The sequence below is a fragment of the Serinus canaria genome, chromosome 21 (assembly GCF_022539315.1).
Source record: "Serinus canaria isolate serCan28SL12 chromosome 21, serCan2020, whole genome shotgun sequence".
Lineage (NCBI taxonomy): Eukaryota > Metazoa > Chordata > Aves > Passeriformes > Fringillidae > Serinus > Serinus canaria.
In genome coordinates this window covers 2,356,773-2,369,079 of record NC_066334.1, presented here as the reverse complement: position 1 = coordinate 2,369,079, position 12,307 = coordinate 2,356,773, and the positions used below count along the sequence as shown (strand labels likewise).

Here is a 12,307-nt window from a genome sequence, read left to right as displayed (position 1 = left end):
TGGGCATCATGTGACAGTTCTGCCCATCTCCACCATCCCACAGGCTGCGTGCGCCAGCTCCGCATCCAAGGGGAAGAGGTGGCCTTTGGGGACATGGACCTGCAGGCACACGGTGTCACCAATTGTCCCACCTGCCAGGAGCGGCCGTGCCAGGTGAGGATGGAGGGGAGGAGGTGATGCCCATCCATCCCTGCCCACTGCTGACACCCATGTCACCCCTCACCCAGAATGGCGGCGTGTGCCAGGACGACGAGAGTGGCACCTATGTCTGCCGATGTCCCCACGGCTTCACTGGCAGCAACTGCGAGTACTCGCAGGCTTTGCACTGTCACCCGGGTAGGTGACGCCACTCCCTCCATGGGGACATCATCCCAGGGTCCCTTCAGGATGGGTGCTCATGGCTTCTCACCCCACAGAGGCATGTGGACCTGATGCCACCTGCGTCAACAGGCCAGATGGGCAGGGCTACACCTGCCGCTGCCACCTGGGCAAAACTGGGGAGAGGTGCACCGAGGGTGAGCAACACAGGGACACAGCTGGCACCGTCCTGGGACATGGGGACAGGGTGGGGACGACCCAGGGAAATGGGGACATGGCTGGGACCACTCTAATGAAGTGGGTGTGGGATTGGGCACTACTTCAGGGAGATGAGGACATGGCTGGGACCACCCTGGTGACATGGGGATGGGGTGTGACTGGCCACCACCTTGGGGACGCTGGCAAGAGGTAAGGACCAGCCAGGAAAATGGGCACCATGGGGATGGAGGCTGGGGTCCCATCCTGGGGATGTAGGTTGGGTCTCACCATGGGGTTGGACATTGGGCCCCACTGTGGGGTTGGAGGTTGGGGATAGAGGCTGGGGATGGATTATGGGGTTCCATTATGGGGATGAAGGCTGTGGATGGATGGATGGATGGATGGATGGATGGATGGATGGATGGATGGATGGATGGATGGATGGATGGATGGATGGATGGATGGATGGATGGATGGATGGATGGATGGATGGATGGATGGATGGATGGATGGATGGATGGATGGATGGATGGATGGATGGATGGATGGATGGATGGATGGATGGATGGATGGATGGATGGATGGATGGATGGATGCTGTCCCACCCTGGGGATGAAGGCTGTGGATGGGAGTTGCTCTGAAGATGGAGCTGGAGGTCCCACCGTGAGAATGGTGAGGTCCTACACTGGGTACTGACTGGGATGTCCAGGTGAGGTGGTGAACGTGCCGTCGTTCGATGAGGAGGGAGCCTTCGTCTCGTACCCGCCCCTCACCAACGTGCACCATGAGCTGCGGCTGGAGGTTGAGTTCCTGCCCCTGGCGCCCGATGGGCTCCTGCTCTTCAGTGCCGGCAAAGCCGCCCCTGTCGAGGACTACGTGGCCTTGGCCATGATCGGTGGCCATGTCGAGTTCCGCTACGAGCTGGGCTCAGGTGGGTGCCACAGGGCAGGGGACACTGTGGACAGGTGGCAACGGGGATCGTGGGAGTGAGGGGGTGACACAGCATTGCCAGGGTTCACTGGCATGAAAGAGGTCCCTGAGCCGCAGTGGGGTCCCCTGGCACCATTAGGGTCCCCAAATGTCACTGGGGTCCTTGGGAATCATTCTGGTCCCCAAGCATCATCCAGGGCACATCTCAGGTCCGTGAGCATCCCTGGCCATTTCCCAACACCTCCCATAACACCACCCCTGTCCCCACAGGCCCGGCAGTGCTGCGGAGCTCAGAGCCAGTGGCCCTGGGCCAGTGGCACTGGGTGACAGCTGAACGGCTTCACAAGGACGGGACACTGGTGGTGGATGATGCCGCCCCGGTGAAACGCTCCTCGCCCGGCAAGAGCCAGGGGCTCAACCTGCGCAGCCCCCTGTACCTGGGGGGCACCGAGCCCCCTCTGCGCCCCCCCACCAACGCCTCCTTCCATGGCTGCATCGGAGAGGTGAGGACCCCCCCCCCGCCTTGTGTCCCCTCGGAGGGCAGGTGACCCCCTCAGGTGGGGAGGGGATTCCCCCATACTGGGGACATGATCCCCTTGGTGGGGAGGGAGGTGACCCCCGCTGATGTCCCCTTGTTGGGGAAGACTCCTCTTGGTATCTCGTGGGGAAGATGCGGTGTCCCCTTGGTTGGGAGGTGACCCCTTTGTAGGGGAGATGACTTCCCTTCACATCCCCTTGTTGGAGTTCCCTCACCAGGTTGGTGATGCCTCTCCTTGGTGTCCCCTTGGTTGGAAGTGACCCCTGTGGCTGGGGGATGGTGCCATTGGTGTCCCCTTGTTGGTGTCCCCTCATTGGAGAGATGCCCCTCACTGGTGTCCCCTCAGCCCCGTTGGTGTCCCAGTCGGGCAGTGCCCCCGGCGGCAGGGCCGTGACAGTGGCGGTGTCCCCGCAGGTGTCTATCAGCGGGAAGCGCCTGGAGCTGCGGGAGCGGTTCCTGCGCAGCCGGGGGGTGCGGCCCTGCGGCCACCGCGCCCCGTGCCGGCCGGGGAGCCGTGGTGAGAGCGGGGACGGGCTGGGCTGGGGGGTGTTTGCGCGTGGGTGTGTGCATTACTGCGTGTGTGTGCTGCACATGTGTGTGCTGCATGTGTGTGTGTGTGTGTGTGTGCGTGCACGCGCGTGCAGCGTGGGTGCATTACTGCATGTGCATTACTGCATGTGTGTGCTGCATGTGTGCGCTGTGTGTACATTACTCTGTGCTTCACGTATGTGTGTGTGCGTGTGCATTGTTGAGTGTGTATGCTGCATGTGTGCTCTGCGTGTGCATTACTGTGTATGTACTGCACATGCGTGTGCGTGTGTGCAGTGTGTGTGCATTACTGCGTGCGTGTGCTGCACGTGTGTGCAGTGCGTATCAGTGTATGTGCATACTGCATGTGCATTACTGCACGCACGTGTGGCGTTTATGTGTATGCATGTGTGCAGTGTGTGTGTGCTGCATTTGTACGTGTGCACTGCACCTGTGTGTGCGTGTGCACTGTGTGTGCGCTGTGTGTGCATTTTGTGGGTGTGGGTGTGCACACGCAGTTCACACCTGCTCACTGCACACACCTGTGTATTTGCACACGCACAGTTCACACCTGCTCACTGCACACACCTGTGCATTTGCACACACACAGAGATCATACCTGTTCACTGCCCACACCTGTGCATTTGCACACGCACAGTTCACACCTGCTCACTGCACACACCTGTGCATTTGCACACACACACAGAGATCATACCTGTTCACTGCACACACCTGTGCATTTATTTGCACACACACAGTTCACACCTGTTCACTGCACATACCTGTGCCCGGTGTGGCCCACAGGCTGTGCCTGTGCATGCTGTGCACACTGACCTGTCACCTGCAGTGACCGTGTCCTGCTCTCCCCAGGCCCGCGCTGTGAGGATGAGGAGGAGGAGGAGGCCGAAGGCTGTCACCCCTCCCGGCCCTGCCTGCACGGTGGCTCCTGTGTCCATGGCTCCTGCCGCTGCCCCCCTGGACACAGCGGGGCCCGCTGCCAGCACCGTGAGGGGACAGCACAGGGACATGGGGGGACACTCTGGGGACACAGGGAGTATGCAGGGACACTGCCAGCGCAGCGAGGGGGAACACATGGAGGGGCGTGGGGGAACACCTGGGGACTCTTGAAGACTCAGAGGGACATCTCAGGTCACTGGAGGACATGGGGGTGACAAAGGAAAGACATGGGGATACCTAGGGACACAAGGGACATGCACACTTGGGGAATACTTGGAAATACCTGGGGACGCTTGGAGATGGTTTGGGACATGTGGGGAAACTTGGGAACATGGGGATACACTTGGGGACAGGGAGGAGGTCACTTAAGGACACCTGGAGATGTGAGGGGGAGACACATGGGGACATCTGACGACATTTGAGGACACCTGGGGACATGGGGTGGCACCTGAAGATACCTGGAAACCCTTGTGGATTGACTGGGGGCACAGAAGGACACCTGGGTACATGGCAGGGACACGTGCTTGGGGAATACTTGGGAATATCTGGGAATAAGTGAAGCCATCTGGGGATCTGGGGGACACCTGGGGACACTGTTCAGGATATACACTTGGGGGATACTTGGGGATGCCTGGAGACATGCGGGGACGTGGTGGGGGGACACCTGGGGTTCACCAAGGGGGTTCATGTCCCCCCTTTACCCCCTCTTCTCCTGCAGGCTTGGCGCTGGCAGAGCTGGAACAGGACTGGCAGGAGGGCAGCGGGGGTGGCGGTGGGTCACTGCACCTATTTCCCCTTTTCCCCCCCAAAATGCGGGCGGGGTCCCCTCCTCCCATCCCCCCTGACCCCCCATCTCTCCCCAGACGCACCCGGGCAGTTCAGCGCCGTGTTCCAGGACGGGTCCTACCTGGCCCTTCCCGGGCACCTCTTCCCCCGTGGGTGAGTGACACAGGACACCCCGAGTGGGTGCTGCACCCCTTCCATGGCACCTCCTGTTTTTGGGGTGCTGCGCTCCCCCCACGGCACCACCCCCTTTTCGGGTGCTGCCCCCATCACCCGCCTCCCCTGGCAGCCCCCCCGAGGCTCCCGAGACCATCGAGCTGGAGCTGCGGACGCGCAGCGCCCAGGGGCTGCTGCTGTGGCACGGCGCGGTGAGACAGGGGACAGGGGGACAGGGGGCATCGCCTGTGGGACCCCTCGGGCTGGGGGTCCGGGTGACCCCTGCTCACCCCCCGCTGTGCCCACAGGAGCCAGGTGAGGGTGGCAAAGCCAAAGATTTCCTTGGCCTCGGGTTGAAGGACGGGCACCTGGTGTTCAGGTGAGGGGGGACCGTGGTGTGACGTGTGGCACCGGGGGTCCCCTGAGGGTGCCCCCCGAGGTGCCCTGCACACTTACACTGGGCCCCCCACAGCTACCAGCTGGGCAGCGGCGAGGCCACCATCACCTCTGAAGACCCCGTCAATGACGGCGAGTGGCACCGGGTGACAGTGACAAGGTGGGCGGGGGTCTGGGCGTGGCACGGGGCGGGGCAGGGGGGCGCAGGTGCTGACGGTGCCCCGCAGGGAGGGCCGGCGTGGGCAGCTCCAGGTGGACGGAGAGGAGCCAGTGAGTGGGGAATCACCCGGATCCAACGTCATGGCCAACACCGAGGGCAGCGTCTACGTGGGTACGGTGGGGACTGGGGACACGGGGGGACATGGGGGACATGGGCTGGGACACAAATGGACACAGGGTGGATGTGGGATGGACGTGGAATGGACATGGGGTGGATGTGGGATAGACGGGGTGGCACAGGGGATGGACATGGGGTGGGACACAGATATGGGGTGGGATATGGCATGGACACAGAATGGGATGGGGTGGGACACAGGGTGGACATGGGGTGGGCATGGGAGTGGGATATGGCATGGACACAGAATGGGATGGGGTGGGACACGGGGTGGACATGGGGTGGGCATGGGAGTGGGATATGGCATGGACACAGAATGGGATGGGGTGGGACACGGGGTGGACACGGGGTTGAGACAGAATGGGATATGGGATGGGCATGGGGTGACACTTGGGATAAGACACCGGGTGGAACATGAGATAGGACAGGGGATGGACACGGGGTGGAACAGAGGATGGGAGGCAGGGAGAGGCGTGGGATGGACGCAGGATGGGACACCTGGGTGCTGGGACATAGGGTGGGGACCCCTGACGGGACACAAGGCAGACGTGGGCAGGTGTCCCGGCCTGGATGGGGGTGGGCCCAGCGGTGCCCCCGCCCAGTGCCTCCCGTCTCCCCGCAGGCGGCGCCCCCGACCCCCGCGCCCTGACCGCCGGCAAGTTCAGCTCCGGCATCTCGGGCTGCGTGCGGGGACTGGCGCTGGAGTCCGCCGGGATCCCCCGACACCCCATCGACCTCCGGCACGGCGCCCTGGGGGGCTCCCCCGTGCCTCCCTGCCCCTCCTAGCCCCCCGAAACAGAGTTTGGGGGGAATTTGGCCAAGTTTATTCTTTTCCAAAAAAAACCACCAGGAGGAAACGGTGCTTTGCTGCCCCGGGGTGACTCTGGGGGGGGGGGGCCGGGACCCCCAAAAATGTTTACACCCCCCTTCCACCGGCCCCCCGAAACTGTGCCGGGGCGGCCGGGCCGCCTGGGTGCCCCCCGGGGTGGCGGTGGGGTGGGGGCGCGAGGGACAATCGGGGTGCTGGCGGGGACCCCCCCGCGGGGACAGCTATTAAAGGAGAGAGAACCAGTGCGGCTGCCGTGTTTGGGGGCTGGGTGGGCGGTGTTGGGGTACGGGAGCGATGGGATGGGGAGCGTGAGGGGTGGGGATGTGGGGGGGGCTTTGGCATCGGGCTGCAGGGGGCATGGTGTGAGCGAGATGCTTTGGGGGTGCTGTGGGGGTACAGGAGACGGGGTATAGTGGGAGGATTTAGGAGGTGCAGGGGTGTAGGGGCCGGGAGGTTCTGGTACAGGGAGGATTAAGGTATTGGGGTGCAGGGGTGCGGTATGGGGTACGGGATATGGTTTGGGGGTGTGGGAGCTCAGGGGGTCCGGCCCGGGCTCCTATGGCGGGGGGGGGGCTGTAGTACAGGGCTGCGGGGAATGACACAGGGGGCTGTAATACAGGGCTGCGGGGAGTGACACAGGGGGCTGTAGTACAGGGCTGCGGGGAATGACAGAGGGGGCTGTAGTACAGGGCTGCGGGGAGTGACACAGGGGGCTGTAGTACAGGGCTGCGGGGAGTGACACAGGGGGCTGTAGTACAGGGCTGCGAGGAGTGACACAGGGGGCTGTAGTACAGGGCTGCGGGGAGTGACACAGGGGGCTGTAGTACAGGGCTGCGAGGAGTGACACAAGGGGCTGTAGTACTGGGCTGCGGGGGTGCAGAGGGGTCTGGCGGGGGTACAGGGCTGGCGGGCTCGGGGGGGACTCTGGGGTTGCGGCGTGGATGGCGGGGGGGCGGTGGGACCCAGCGCGGCCCGAGCCACAGGCCCCGCCCACCGGGTCACAGACCCCGCTCACGCCGCATCAGGCGCGCCCCATAGCAATCGAGCCCCGCCCCCATTGCCCACAGGCCACACCCCCTCCAGCGGCTCATACAGGTCACGCCCCCTATGGCTCAAGCCCCGCCCCTAGCGGGCACGAGCCTGTGCCTGGCGCGCCCAAGCCACGCCCCTGTGGCGGAAGCCCCGCCTCCAGCTCCGCGCGTCGCGGCCCGACAACGTCAGCGCCTCGCGCCGTCACCGCGTCGCCCTCGTGGCGTCAGCGGCCCTGACGGCGGCGGGAGGGGCCGGGCGGGATCGGGACCGGGCCGGGACCGGGACCGGGGCAAGGAGCGGGGCAAGGACCGCGCCGGGCCGGGGCAACCCCGGGGCGCCGGCGGGAGCCATGGCGCCGCGGCTGCAGCTGGAGAAAGCGGCGTGGCGCTGGACCGAGACGGTGCCGCCCGAGGCGGTGGCGCAGGAGCACATCGAGGCGGCCTATCGCGTCCGGCTGGAGCCCTGCCAGCGCGGCGCCTGCCGGTACCGCCGGGCCGGGCACCGAACCCCTCCGACCCCCTGCTCCCTCCCGCCATGAGGCGCAGGGCGTTCCCCGCCCCTGCCGAGGTCCCGCGGGGTCGGTGGAGGCTCCCCCGTGTTCCCTTCTGAGGGACCTCATTCCCCGGGGCTGGGCCCTCAGCGCCTTGTGTGTCCTTGTGGGGCTCCCCAGGTGTAGGGGACTCCCTTGGCTGGTGGGGAACCTCTGTCCCTCTGCTCAGACACAGGGGACCGACCCTCCCCGGGCTGTGGGGAGCTCCTCTCTTTCTCTGGCTCCTCTGATGTAGGGGAACTCCCCTGGGGTGGTGGGAGACCTACTTCCCAGCCTGGTTTACAAGATGCAGGGCACCACCCTGGTGTTGTGGGGACCTGCTGTTGCTGGGCTCTTCAGATATAGGGGAGCCCCTCTCCTTGCTTGTCCCTCCCCATTTTTAGGATAACCCCGGGGTTGTAGGGAGCCCCTCTTCTTGCCTGGCTCCCCAGATGTAAGGAACTAGTACCGCCCAGGATTGTAGGGACCCCTCTATGCCTGGCTCCCCATTTATGGGGGATCCCTGTGGGCTGAAGGAAACCCATCTCCTTGCCTGGATGTACAGCACTCACCCTGGAGTTGGGACAAGCCCTGTCCCTGCCTGGCTTCCCAGATATAACAGATCCTCTTGGTTCTGGGATCCCCTTTTTTATCTAAAAACCCCTCTGGTTCTCCTTCCTCACCCATGACCACTGTTTTGGGTGGGGGAGTGTTCCATGTCTCACCCCATTCAACATTACGTGCTTCCCCATATCCCCCCCACTGTCACCCAGCCAGCCCCCAGGGGACCTGGGGGTGACAGCTGGGGTCTGCAGGGCACCTGGGGGTGACAGCTGGGATTTGCTTCCCTAGGAGGAACTGCCGGGGGAACCCCAACTGCCTGGTGGGCATCGGGGAGCACGCGTGGCTGGGCGAGATTGACGAGAACAGCTTCCACAACATCGACGACCCCAACTGCGAGCGCCGCAAGAAGGTACCCAACCCCCCGGGGGCCAGGGCCACGCTGGGGACCGGGGCAGGTGACCTGAGCTGGCCCTTTCTCTGCCCCCCCAGAACGCCTTCGTGGGCCTGACCAACCTCGGCGCCACGTGCTACGTCAACACCTTCCTGCAGATGTGGTTCCTGAACCTGGAGCTGCGGCAGGCGCTCTACCTGTGCCCCAGCGCCTGCGGGGATGGCGTTCCCAAGGACAAAGGTGTGTGGCACAGAGGGGTTTGTTGCCCTAAAACCCCACCTTGGGATTAGGTTGGTTGAGAAAATTCATGGGGGAAGCTGCAGCCGTATGTGCTGTCGCTGCACTGTTGGTTCAGAGTCATCATCTGGATTTTGGGAATGAACTGACCTTAATCCAGGTGATGGCCTAGGTCAGAGTGATCTAAGCTGGTTGGAAATGATGGTTTGGTTTGGTCTTGCTTGCCAGGGCAGCCTAGTGGTGGTGCTGGGGGTGGAATGTGTGGGTCAGGGTTGGTCTGTGCTGTGGCAGGGCTGAAATTTGGGCTCCACACAGGATTAAAGCTCCCAGTTTTTTCTGTTCTTGGGTGCTTTCCCCAGGGAGGCTCTGGGTCAGCACAGCCACCTCAGCTCTGCTGCTATTTCATGGTATTGTAAATGATGTTTTGCCTTCTGGGGTAAATAAGAAGCTGTTTGTTGGGGTAGTTGGTGCATGCTGTGTAAACCCTTCACTCACAGCTCATGCTGGGCACTGCAGGATGGAATCATGGAATCCATAAGGTTCGAAAACTCCTCCAGGATTACCAGTCCAACTATTCCCTTAGCACTGCCAAGCCCACCATTAGCCCATCTACCCAGGTACCCTGTCCAGACAGTTTTGAGTACTTCCAGGGATGGGGACTGCACTACTGCCCTGAGCAGCCTGTTCTAGTGCCTGACTACCCTTTCCATAGAGGAATTTCCTCTAATATCCTTCCTAGACCTCTTCTGGTGCAACTCAAGGTCATTTCCTCTCATCCTGTCCCTTGTTCCCTGGGGACAGAGCCTGGCTCCACCCTCCTATCTGAAAGTTGCAGAATGTAAATATTTACAGTTGTACTTGATGATCCTAAGGGTTTTTTTCCGACCTAAATTATTCTCTATTTGGCTTGTGCTGGGATGGGCTGTCATCACCTACACGATCCACTTCAGTTTTCCTGACAACTCAAACTACCTTCCAAGCCCATCACTTTTACTGGTTGTGAAACACTTGGAGTGATCCCTTCTCACCCTGAATTCCTGCTGTGCCTTGTGTTTTTCCCAGACTATGAGCCCCAGACCATCTGTGAGCACCTGCAGTACCTGTTTGCTCTGCTGCAGAACAGCAAGCGGCGCTACATCGACCCCTCGGGCTTTGTCAAGGCGCTGGGGCTGGACACGGGGCAGCAGCAGGTGTGTGGGAGGGGATTCCTGGCACTTTCAGAAGCTGGAAATCACCCTTGGGTGGTCACTGGGCAGCTCCCAGCTGGGTCTTTCTTCTGGCTGCAAACATGAAGGGGGAGGTGGGGCTGCAGACCTCGGCTAGAGTGCAGGGGGGGACAAGAGGGGACCCGGACATCAGGATTGCCCAAGGAGTGATGGGATGAGGCCAGGGAGATGAGGAGTCCAAGGAATGATGCGATGGGGACAGGGAGATCAGGAGGAGAACAGGGAGCAGTGGGATGGAGAGGGTCCCAAGGAGGAATGGGATGAGGACAGGGAGATAGGAGGAACCCAGGGAATGATGGGATGCAAGGAGCACTGGAATAGGGCCAAGGAGATCAGGAGGAGTCCAGGGAGTGAGAATGGGGAGTGATGGGATGGGGCCAGGGAGATCAGGAGGAGAACAGGGAGATAATGAGGAGCCTTGGGAGTGGTGGGATCAGGACATGGAACAATGGGATGATGATGCAGAGATAAGGAGGAGCCCAGGGGCAGTTGGATAGAGGCAGGGAGATCAGGAGGAGCCCAGGGAGTGATGGGATAAGGATATGAGACAATGGGATGAGTACAGGGACATAAGGAGGAGCCCAGGGAGCAAAGGAATGAGGCTAGGAAGTGATGAGTGCAGAAGATCAGGAGCCAAGGGAGTGGTGGGATGAAGCCCAGGAGCGATGGGATGGGGCCAGGTGGGAGCCAGAGGTGCAGTGAGGGTCCTTCTGCAGGTGCTCTGTGGGTTGCTCCTCCCGGGGGCTTGGGTGGTGAGAGGGCCCTCCCAAGGGAGAGGAGATCCTCAGGGGGAGGTGGATCACCAGGAGCCAGCCAGGATCCCAGGGCAGCACGTGGGAGGTGAGTGCTGCAGGGCCCTGTGGGGCTGCAGCTGGAGAGAGCCTGGGAGAGGGGCAGGGCTTGGAAATCCACTTGGAGAGGTAATGGGAGGTTTTGGAGCAAGAGCAGAGCACTGGCAAATGTTTCCTTGGGAGGGTCAGGAGAGGAAGGAAGCTAACCAGGGACACCAAAGGGCAGCTGAGAGAAGCCAAAACCTGTTTGTTTGTGGAAGAGAAGAACCAGGGTAGGAGAGAAAGGCCCTGAGATGGGTGTGGGGAAGCTCTGGAGTGTTGCCGAGATCACCCATAGGGCAGCTTCTCATTTTTGGGGTGTTTTTATTTCTCTTCTCACCTCTGATCTGAGCAGGGACAGCTGCAAAAAGGAGGATTAAGGGGCTCGAAAGCTCCACAGGAGGGTTTTTATCCCTTCCAGAATCCTGGGAGGAGCAGGGCAGAAGTCAAAGCCCCCGGCAGGGCTGGCAGGGAGCCAGAGCAGCTCCTGCTGTGCTCCCACACCAAGGGCCTCACGCTCCTTTTAGCCAAATTCCTCTGTTTTCCTCAGTTCTCCTGCCTGGTCTTTATTTTCCATGCCGTGCACGGAGCCTCAGCTCAGCCTGTGTGGAGGGCTTGGGGTAATTAGCAATTAATTAGTGACAGGGTTGGGATTGTGCTGTGGTGGGTTGTTAATGAACTTGGTTTTCTCTTTCAGGATGCCCAGGAGTTTTCCAAGCTGTTCATGTCCCTGCTGGAAGATACTTTGTCCAAACAGAAAAACCCAGATGTCCGGAACATTGTGCAAAAGCAGTTCTGTGGAGAGTATGCCTATGTCACAGTGTAAGTAATAATTTTTGGAAGACCCTTTCTGTAAATATTTAAATTTTTAGAAGGATTTAGGAGGGGAAGATCCCCCCTAGCAACTAGAGCAGGCAGTTAAGCTCCAGCAGAAACACTTTCTGGGAAATATTTACCTTTTCCTTTCCTGTTCCTGTGTGTGGTGTTGCTGTGACAGTTCTCCAGCTGCTTTTACTCCTTTAACGAGAATTTACCAACTAAACCTGCAAGGGAGTTAATGGAGTGGCAGGTCCTGCAGCCAGAAAACAGCATCCTGGGTGTTGTATTTTCATTCCTGTGTTCTCAGAGCTGGGAATTTCACCTTAAAAATAACGTAAAATGGTACATGCAAGTTGTGACAGGTCCTGGTAGGGGCTGTTAAGCTGTTTAAACCTTCTCCTGGAATTTGTATGGTGTGGAGGTGTGACTCTCCTTAGCCCTGGCTTCAGCTTTTCTCCTGGTTTTAGATGTGTGAGCCCTGACCTGTCCTCAGATATACTTTTGTCTTCTTTCCCATCCCAGCTGCAACCAGTGTGGCAGAGAATCTAAACTGGTGTCTAAATTTTACGAGCTGGAGTTAAACATCCAAGGACACAAGCAGTTGACAGACTGCATAACAGAATTCCTCAAGGTATGAGCTTGTGGGGTTGGAGTCCTGCTATTTTTAGCAAGGAATTTCAGTTCCTTCCTCCAATTCACAGCCTTCGAGGTC

General features: G+C 60.6%; 2 protein-coding genes across 12 annotated transcripts in view; both read left to right on the top strand.

Moving 5' to 3' along the window:
* The window catches only part of HSPG2 (heparan sulfate proteoglycan 2), a 41,468-nt gene extending 35,258 nt beyond the window's left edge, over window positions 1-6,210 (top strand). For all 8 annotated transcript variants that reach the window (XM_050982477.1, XM_050982483.1, XM_050982482.1 and 5 more), the window contains 14 exons: window positions 44-153; window positions 228-336; window positions 417-515; window positions 1,226-1,447; window positions 1,717-1,949; window positions 2,399-2,501; window positions 3,383-3,517; window positions 4,188-4,241; window positions 4,333-4,408; window positions 4,542-4,620; window positions 4,717-4,787; window positions 4,881-4,964; window positions 5,032-5,135; window positions 5,761-6,210. In XM_050982477.1, the coding sequence (XP_050838434.1) occupies window positions 44-153; window positions 228-336; window positions 417-515; window positions 1,226-1,447; window positions 1,717-1,949; window positions 2,399-2,501; window positions 3,383-3,517; window positions 4,188-4,241; window positions 4,333-4,408; window positions 4,542-4,620; window positions 4,717-4,787; window positions 4,881-4,964; window positions 5,032-5,135; window positions 5,761-5,924 (1,643 nt within the window). In that variant the 3' untranslated portion in view covers window positions 5,925-6,210. The remainder of the gene's footprint in view (window positions 1-43; window positions 154-227; window positions 337-416; window positions 516-1,225; window positions 1,448-1,716; window positions 1,950-2,398; window positions 2,502-3,382; window positions 3,518-4,187; window positions 4,242-4,332; window positions 4,409-4,541; window positions 4,621-4,716; window positions 4,788-4,880; window positions 4,965-5,031; window positions 5,136-5,760) is intronic.
* Window positions 6,211-7,221: 1,011 nt separating this feature from the next.
* Window positions 7,222-12,307, top strand: part of USP48 (ubiquitin specific peptidase 48) — a 31,071-nt gene continuing 25,985 nt past the window's right edge. For 3 of the 4 annotated variants that reach the window (XR_001991577.3, XM_018920480.3, XM_009095644.4), the window contains exons 1-6: window positions 7,223-7,482; window positions 8,381-8,501; window positions 8,582-8,723; window positions 9,783-9,910; window positions 11,474-11,598; window positions 12,118-12,226. Coding sequence is in view for 2 of the 4 variants with exons in the window: in XM_018920480.3 (XP_018776025.1) it covers window positions 7,349-7,482; window positions 8,381-8,501; window positions 8,582-8,723; window positions 9,783-9,910; window positions 11,474-11,598; window positions 12,118-12,226 (759 nt within the window). In the remaining 2 variants the exon portion in view is untranslated. Of the gene's footprint in view, window positions 7,483-8,380; window positions 8,502-8,581; window positions 8,724-9,782; window positions 9,911-11,473; window positions 11,599-12,117; window positions 12,227-12,307 lie in introns of all 4 variants that reach the window. The other variant, XR_003945177.2, reaches the window with a different exon arrangement.